General features: G+C 40.9%; 1 protein-coding gene across 1 annotated transcript; it reads left to right on the top strand.

Moving 5' to 3' along the window:
- The first annotated feature begins 306 nt into the window (after positions 1 to 306).
- OTOL1 (otolin 1) lies at positions 307 to 8715 on the top strand. The gene is made up of 5 exons (XM_087817917.1): positions 307 to 426; positions 1152 to 1529; positions 4209 to 4298; positions 7131 to 7202; positions 7826 to 8715. The coding sequence occupies exons 2-5, from the start codon at positions 1160 to 1162 to the stop codon at positions 8713 to 8715; spliced, it is 1422 nt and encodes a 473-aa protein (XP_087674043.1). The 5' UTR covers positions 307 to 426; positions 1152 to 1159.
- The last annotated feature ends 578 nt before the right edge of the window (positions 8716 to 9293 follow it).

Raw genomic sequence — 9293 nt, 5'->3', positions numbered from 1 at the left:
TGGATTTAAGTTCTGAATTTATAACCTACCGGTTGTGTGATCTTGAGCAAGGTATGTAACCTCTTGGTGCCAGTTCCTCACCCGTGAAGGTGAGTGGTAATGTGCCATCAACCTGGCAGAACTGTTTTGAAAATGGGTTGGACTGATGAGGCGCCCACTCATAGTAGGGGCTCTATAAGTAGGAGGTGTTATTACTGTCTTTATTTCCATTCTCGTTACGCTTTTACTACTTATTCTACTTCCTTTTCTAATAAAAAAGCATTCATTTTTTACCCTGGCTCTCTTGTTAGCAGCCACTGGAATGCTGAGAGTTGCTGGAGAATGAAATACTATGAACTATCAAAACCTCACTTCATTGGGAACCTTATAACACTTTGAACATTGATAAAAGCTCTAATGAGAATAACCACTGTTTGCCCCATTAAGGTAATACAAAGACAAATGTGAGTTTTCAGAAAAAAAACCTCCTCAAATTATAAAGCAAAGAATTGGAGAATTAAATGACATGTGCAGAATCTAAGAACATAGCATATATTTAAATTTATGACTTTTTAATTCACTCTCTTGCTCTCTCCATTTATTACAATGGAGTCTAAAATTTTGCTCACACAACAGGATCATTATCCCTAGATTTAAGGACTGTTTCACTCGTATTTTTCTTGAAATAATTGAGTTTGCTGGAATAAACTATTCAGCTCAATATTTTTCATCTTTCTCTAATACAGATATATTTGATTTCTATAAATCTGAGGGAGGTCAGCCAGGAAATTACACATAGTTGTTTTTCCACAGGTTGTGTGAGCTATTAAGTCATGTTGCATTTATTATAGATCATGTTTGCTATTTGGCAAGATCATTTGAATGACTAAGAACAATATTTTAGGACATATAATACAAGGAAAACAACCAGAAAGGAGAATTGAAGCAAAATGTTCTTTGTAATAAATACTTTCAGTAAATAAAAGATTCTGTTGTGATTCAAGCACACACTTGCATATAAAATACATGAAAATATCATCCAATATTATACATGACGTTCATTCTTATGGTTCATATGTGTGTGTATATTTCTCTCACATAAAGACATATTTATATTACTTTTCATTTGGGCCTCTTGTAATATATGTATATATGCCCATTCTTTCTTCCAGCCTCAATTATGTGGATGTTGTCTTGGCTTTGTGCTATTTTAATTATTTTTGCTATTGATGGTATGAACATAATAGCAAAGACCACACCATATATCAAATTTACTAAGAAATCTGAGGGGAAAGAGATGCTGAAGGGTCTAAAGCCGACCAGTGGCCTAACTCCAGGAACAGAGGAAGAAGAAACGCCCTTCACAGAAGTGGCTGAACCTGCAGAACTGACCTCTGACCCCTCGGTCCAAGATCCTACCTTTGGCACTGCCACTGTCTTCCCCTTTGAAAACTTCACTCCTGACACGGCTGACTTCTTTTTGAATTGCTGTGATTGTTGCTCATCTGCACCAGGGCAGAAAGGAGAACCCGGAGAGACTGGAAAGCCAGGTATCTGAAAATATATGAAGCCATGTTTCTCCCCTGCACATCCTTAGAGTTGGGAGGTGGATTGGAGCAATTCCGTTGTCATGAAAGTGGTGAGAGACCTAGGTGTGACATTGTGGCAAATGAAAATGGGTACAGTGTGGCCCAAAGTGGTAGCCACTAGTCTATGCATGGCTATTAATAAATATTAAAATTAAAATGAAATAAGCTTAAAATTTCAGTCCCTCGGTCACACTAGCCACATTTCAAGTACTCAGTAGCCATGTGTGGCCAATGGTTACCTCACTGGGCAGCACAGATACACAGCATCTCCATCGTTGCAGAAACTTCTATTGGGCAATGCTGGTTAGAGCGGAGACTGGGCTACCAGCCCCAGCACTGGTGTGCAGCTCTTCAGTCTCACATGCACAAGACCAGTACAATCTTTCCATGAATGCCGATGGAAAAACGAAAAATGAAAATTCCATTATCTTGTAAGACTGTGCTGACTGGTGGATTTTTGGAGTGCTATTTGTAGTTGGGATTAGAAGTGAAATGCCTGGGAGGTGGAAAAGAAAGCCAGGGTTCAGTTTGCTTCTCATTGAAATTCTGAGTCAACACTCTATTCTTGCCCAGCAATTTTCTCCATTGAACGCCATGGTTACATATTTCAAAATGTCAGATGTCCTTTATATATACATTTTGAAAACACTCTCAGTTTTATTGTAATATATTTCAGCTTTTACATGTCATATAGCAGAGAAGTCAAGGTAAAAATGAGATCAGAATGCCAATGGCAAACTCACGATTCCCCGAAAAAATTACATGTAAATATTGGTTGTGTCTTGCTTGAAGAATTTAAAGTTATAAAATCAGGAATTACACATCCTCATTAAGCTTTTCATTCATTCCATCCCATTGTAGGAACCTTCTGGGACATGTGCTCAATATTTATGCAGAGCTGAAATGAAAGGGTAAAGGAGCTGCGCAGTGGTCTGGGGCACCAAGAGTTCAGGGTTGCTAGAACATTATTGGAAATGTAATGAGACTGAGAAAATTATATTTACCAGAATTTCTCTTTAGTATCATATCTTGTTGGCAAAGTGCTCAGGAGCAAAAACCCCAAGGGCATGGTCAAGTAAACATAGCTGGGTGCTAAACTGTCTTCTAATGCTGTGGGTCTGTAATATCAAGGCTTGTGTTTTACCCAGTGGTGGATTTAGCTGCTTCATTCTCAGAGCTCAGCCTCTCCTGTAAATGAGTAACAAATACTCCGAAGGTGCGCCAAGTCATTAGCTTGCCCAGGGTGCTCTTGGGTCTTAGTCTGACTGGTTCTGCAAAGAGCAGAGTGCTTAGGAGCTCAGCATGTTGAATCTACCATGGTCCTACCTCAGGGAAACTTCATTACTTCTCTAAGTCTCAGTTTCCAAAATAGTAAAATGGGGTCAGGATAATCCCAACTTCATAGAGTCATCGAGACAACTGAATGAGTTCACAGGTATACGGACTCAGTGTGGTGCCTGGAACAGAATAAGTGCTCAACAAACTGTTTATTTTTTCAGTTACTGTAGTAGGAGTCTCTTCCTATCTCATGAAACACTCTGAGCCTGATAGGGTCCCATTTTTTGAGATTACTAGAGAGGTATTTATTTTAGCTTTATCGGTGTTTTAAAAAACATAGCTTTTTTCCTTTCTTTTTAAATAAAGCTCTAGCCTAAGAGCATCATTAAACAAACTTGAAAATAAAAATGAAACTACTCAAATCTTAATTCGTTCATCGGGTCTTAACTTATTCCATTCTCTTAGGGATAGCTCCTCTGATTTTTTACATCACTAACTACAAGGTGGCAATTTCTGTTTATTTGTGTGGTGATTTGTTTAATGTGTATCTTTCATGAACTCTCAGCTCCATGATGGTAGGGACTGCTGGAATTTTTAAAAAGGTTTTTGTATGAATCTTTTAAAAAAAATTGTAGCTGACATATAATAATATATTAGTTTCAACATAGTGATTCATTATTTGCATACTTCATGAAGTGATCAGCATGTAAGCCTAGTAACCCTCTGTCATTGCACATAGTTATGATTGACTATATTTTTTCGCTGTGCATCACATCCCCGTAATTGATGCTATAACCGGAAGCTTGTACCTTCTAATCCCCTTTCCTTTCGCCCTTTCCTCCATCCCCTTTCCCTCTGGTGGCCATCAGCTTGCTCTCAGGCCTCCTGAGATGCTGATAGTTGATTCCTAAGATCTAGTAGGGTGCTTGGCGTATAGGAAGCCTCGGCAGTGGTTCCTGAATGAACGCTGAAGTGAATGCGTGGGAAAACCAAAAGCGCTAGACATTGCGGTTTTACTTCCAATCTGAAAGTGTGGCCCGAATGAGGTGAGGGGTCAGGTAGTGATTTTGTTCTTGTTGTGGGATAGAGCCCTGCTTCCCTGAATCATTAGATCACTGCCACGAATCCAGTGACAAGTACTAATGTGCTCAATTTTTCTATTCAGGCAGTACAGATTTGCAAATCAGACAAAAATATTGTCCTTAGAACTCTCTGATAGTTTATTCTCACCCAGATTTTATCATTAGGACATTGATAGTCACTTAGTCTTAATATAATTACTGCTTCTCCCCCACCTCCCCGAACGAATGGATTTTGAAAGAGCATTTTTTTTATCTTAATGGTTTTAATTCTCATTTCCAGGTCCTAAAGGAAAGGCTGGTGACATGGGGATCCCAGGGCCACCAGGAGTCATTGGACCCCAAGGTCCAAAAGGCCAGAAAGGAGAGAAGGGTAGGTAATTATATTCATTTCATGTCAAAACTCAAGGGATGTTCTGCATCATTTTTAGGAGAGCAATGTGCTAGGTAAATACAAGATTCTTGCAGGTGTGTCAATTTAAAAAATGTAAAATTCGGTTAAGCATATTGGAAGTTATATTTGATGCAAAAACATTAACTTTATAAATAGCCATTTGAGAAATTTTAACATTATCTCCCCCCCCCCCCATCTTTTCTATCTCTCCTTGGCTTCCCAGCTGACCCAGTGACTGGGCATCTCTGGGGAAGGGTCCTTCCCTGGATACTCCCACGTGAACTCTTCCTCATGATGCACACTAACTTCATACTAGGTAGAACTAACTAGAGCAGGCAACCCCATTCCATTTAGGTGTTTAGCCTACCCGCTAAGGAGAAAATGCCACAGCCTTTGGCTCACACTCACGTCGGGGGCAGTGCCCATGGTGGAAAGACAACTCAATTCAAATGGAAGAAATCAAGCACGTAACAATGACCAGTCACTTTACCTCATCTGAAAATCAAGGGGGAATAGGCTAGTTATATTCTGTTTACTTTCAAGAGAGATTTGTAGTTAAGTGTGCCTTCATAGATCTTCTCCAGCTCAGAGAGTCTACAGTTGCGGGGATGTCAGTAGAGAGGGCGTTGGGCCCGGGGAATCCCTGGGTCTGTAAGTGCTTCAGGGTGTTGAAGGAAGGCCACAGGTTCCCTGGGACATTCAGAAACTCCTCAGAAAATACCATCTATCCATCAAGCTGAATGTTCTAGCCTCAGTGTCACATGCCAAAAGACCTAATACCATCTACACATCACCCTCCACATGGCTCAGGAACTGCCTACCTCATTTCTCGTAGAACGTTCAGCGAAGTGATTACTCAGAAGTGATGCTAAGGCGAGACAGCTACTTCCACTTGTCAGTTATGCGTTTTTCATTCTCAGAAACACCTAATCCTTTTGTGGCTGAATTATGTTAGCAGAAAACCCTGCGAAATAAAGATGAGTTATGAACCTCCCCCGCGATTCATACATTTTGGAAGCCAGGCTTCTGGAAGTAGAAGAAAAAACAGGGAGGTCTCATAAGATAAGGTTCTTAAGAATATGCTTTGATGAAAGATCAAAAGTCGAAATTCATTCAGCCAGTCTAAGCGTGGCAACTCCGCTCTCCTTTTACTGCCAGACTTAGTCTAGACTCTCAGTGAAGGTCTAAAGTTGAAAAAAATAAAAACTTGCAGGAGTGCATTCGGGCTCATCGCACCCTGACTGAGTAAGTTCAGCATAAGCAGTTAAAATCCTTCAGTGAACTTGAGAACCAGCATAACTGCAATAAAGGCCAGTGTGTGAGTACTGACGAGGGCCAGGAACAGAACTGGCCCCTCACCTCCTCTCAGGGCTGGGTTCTCTCCAAATGCAGACACACCTTCCTGATGGCCTAAGGGTTAATTTCCAAATTTTAAATTTTATGTGGAATGGTAACGGAGGAGCTAGCTGCCTAGAAAACTCTGCTCAGTGGCTTTTGCTGAGATTTCTGCGGTTGCTCTTGTGAAATTTGGGGGAGTCTCCTCTCACAACTTTTAATTTGACTTAGGATTTTTTTTTCCTGACAAAAATGAAACAAAAAAACTTTAGTTATGTATAAATAATGTGGTTGGTAAATCAATGCCAACCAATGTAATATGCAGTCATGTTCGACTCTGTACAAATTTCTAAACATTTTTGTACCTCAGTTTCTTCTGTGATAAAAGCAATGAAAATGTCTGTCCTACCGTTCTTGAAGGAAGGTGCTATAAGCTTTCTTAAATGAAAAATGTTCTAATTGGCGAAGTGTGCTCTGTTATATCAGCCTCCCTGTTTTATGAAAGGCTGTATTACTATCAAATTTAAAGGCTAGATTAAATTATAAAGGTTAAGAGCTTGGAACATTACCTGGTGCAAAGTAGATGATCAATAAGACTTAGCTATTATTATTATTATTATTGTTGCTCTTATCATTTGCAATTAAAATAAGTCTAGTGTGGCGGTGCTCTCACAGCACAGGATTTCAGCCAGGCCGAGTATAAAAATCCATTTTGTGGTAATAAGGCAAATATCTAAAAACTCAGATTAAAAATTTTTTTCAAATACAGTTTCTCACAGTTCTATAATTTGCCCACAGAATATAAGAAAATTTTCCTGAACAAAATAAAAACTGGCTTTCCTTGATGCTCTATGTCAAGAACAGTCTATTTTTTTCCTGGATGGGTTTTGTTCTGAGTCGCAGCCAACTGCAGAATGTCGTGCTCTGAGTTAAACCTCCGTGGTGTGTGGCACACTTTCTCAGGCACTGTGGGGAATATAAAGAAGAGGCCATTTTAACTGTCATTCAGAATTCACAACAGGAAAAACACAACCATATACATCTATAACACAAAGCAACATGTCATGGGTTTTGTGAAAGATTTGAAGAGCTGTGGGAACACTGACAGAAAAGCTGAACTCTGTTTGGAACGATTGCCACTGCCCCCAAATCTCTTTTAAATGACCTACCATCACGAGGAATAAAATATTCCTAATGATGCCCAATAACCTTTGCCCATATTGTTTCACTTTCTTTCTTTATTATGTTTTATTGAATTTATTGGGGTGACATTGGTTAACAAAGTCACATGGGTTTCAGGTTATAATTCTATAATACATCACCTGTATATTGCATTGTGTGTTCCCCACCCTCCCATGCTGTTTTACTCAACATTTTGGTAAAGGAAGCGTTGGAATGTGACATGGCTGTGAAGTGGATGTTAGTTTTATCATAACTGATATAATTGGAAGAAAGTTAATCTTGGCATCATTTTAGGACTTAAGGGAGAGCGTGGGGACCAGGGAACAAGTGGAGCTCCGGGGTACCCAGGAAAGCCAGGAGAACCAGGTAAAGTATAAACTATAGCGACTGTAGTGTGTCGGCTCTATCGTGTGTGCAGCGCAGCCCCTAATTTTGTTATCAGGGGGCGAGAGGGAGCTCTAAGTTGCTATTACTCGTCTAATACTTCAGTGTATGGTATGTTGGAGTGTGAGTATTGGGCTAGGAATCTGGGGACAAGATAAAAGTGTCTGAGCTCTGCTCTCTCTCTAGCTGTCTTTGGGAAAAGATCCCTGAATCTTTCTGGGTTTCCTGAAAGGTTTGGGGTTTGGGTAGACGATAGGGAGATTTAGGAGAATACTTGGTTGGGCCAAAATGCAAAGTGTAATGGAATAAAATGGGCAACTATAGTTTTATTACTCTTTATTATTGTAAAAGTAAAAATAAAAATAAAAGAACTCGATACATGAGACCAAAATATAAGCTATTACTTCTCAGTAGCACCAACTCTTCCCCGACGAGACAGGCGCTGCTGTGGACGGCTCAGTGTGAGGGTCTCCTCCCACAGCCACGACCAAGGCAGGAGCCAGCTTTCCAGGCCCAGTGTGTTTCTATTTTGTGAGCTCTGTAATAACAGCATATTGTTTATAGCCTGCATGGTCCTGAAACATTGTCTTAATTTTCCATTTCAGGTGGACTTGGTCCTAAAGGGGATAGAGGAGACACTGGACTGGCAGGAGTGAAAGGGCAAAAAGGGTCAAAGGGGGACACGACTGTAAATGCTGCCAAAGGAGACAAAGGCGACCGAGGGACTGTGGGCTCACCAGGCTTGAGTGGAGAGCCTGGGGCCAAGGGGGAGAAAGGGGGCAGGGGGGAGAAGGGAGACTCTGGGGAGAGGGGGGCAAAAGGGGAAACGGGTGAGGTGGGGAGAAAAGGAGAGAAAGGAAGCAAAGGAGACCCTGGGGTGGATGGCAGAAGCGGCCCAGAAGGCCTGCCTGGGGCCCGAGGGGGGCCAGGCGCTAAGGGAGAAAAGGGAGAGTTGGGTCCCCCTGGTCGCGTGGGACCTATGGGGCCAAAGGGTGATCTTGGGAGCAAAGGGGCCCGAGGGCCTATCGGGAAGAAGGGCTCTCGGGGCCTCAAAGGCTCCAAGGGGGAGCTGACCAGAGTCCCGCGGTCGGCTTTCAGCGCTGCTTTATCAAGACCTTTCCCTCCGCCCAATGCCCCTATCAGATTTGACAAGGTTTTCTACAACGACCAGGGGAATTACAGCCCTGTCACAGGGAAATTTAACTGCAGCATTCCTGGGACATATGTGTTTTCCTACCATGTCACGGTGAGTGGCCGACCTGCCCGGATCAGCCTGGTGGCCTGGAACAAGAAGCAGTTCAAGTCCAGGGAAACGCTCTATGGGCATGAGATAGACCAGGCCTCTCTCCTGGTCATCCTGAAATTAAGTGCAGGGGACCAAGTTTGGCTGGAAGTTTCCAAAGATTGGAATGGAGTGTATGTCAGCGCCGAGGATGACAGCATTTTTACTGGGTTCCTTTTGTACCCAGAGGAAACGCCTGGAATTGCACCATAAACTTGTGTCTTAACATGTAGTTTGGAGTCAGTGGAATAAGTCAGGTAACATAGAATAGTGCTTTTGGAAACATAACTTCCATTATTTTCCCATGACTATAAAAATAATACAGAAAAAATTATGTCACCCAGAGTCAACTGCTATTGCTATTTCAAGGCATCACCTTTAAAAAAAAATAATTATCTATTTGTATTTGAGAGAATATATCTATTAACTTAGTAGACAGCTTTTTCATTTAGATTATAATGGCATTTCTCAAGCCATTTAAGTAATTAATATTTGTATATAAAATATGAGTGAGATTTGTAATTAATAAATGTATTCTTGCTAAATATCTCCTGTATCTCATAGAAATGCGTGTAACTTTTTTCTGTGTGAATGTGAGGCTAACAGCTGACATATAATGGGCAGGTATTGCCCAAAAGTTTCTAATTCTGTTGGGAGGGTTGTCTTTCAACAAAATGAAACTATTCCCATATTAGTTTTTAATTCAGGGAGAATACACAAAAAGAATGATAATGACTAGTCAAAATACTTTAAAATTAATCAGTGTGTAAAGATTTGCTCATAAAAGACCT

The sequence above is a fragment of the Miniopterus natalensis genome, chromosome 6 (assembly GCF_054644295.1).
Source record: "Miniopterus natalensis isolate mMinNat1 chromosome 6, mMinNat1.hap1, whole genome shotgun sequence".
NCBI lineage: Eukaryota > Metazoa > Chordata > Mammalia > Chiroptera > Miniopteridae > Miniopterus > Miniopterus natalensis.
Note: the sequence above shows the minus strand (reverse complement) of the source record. Positions and strands in the feature narration are given on the sequence as shown.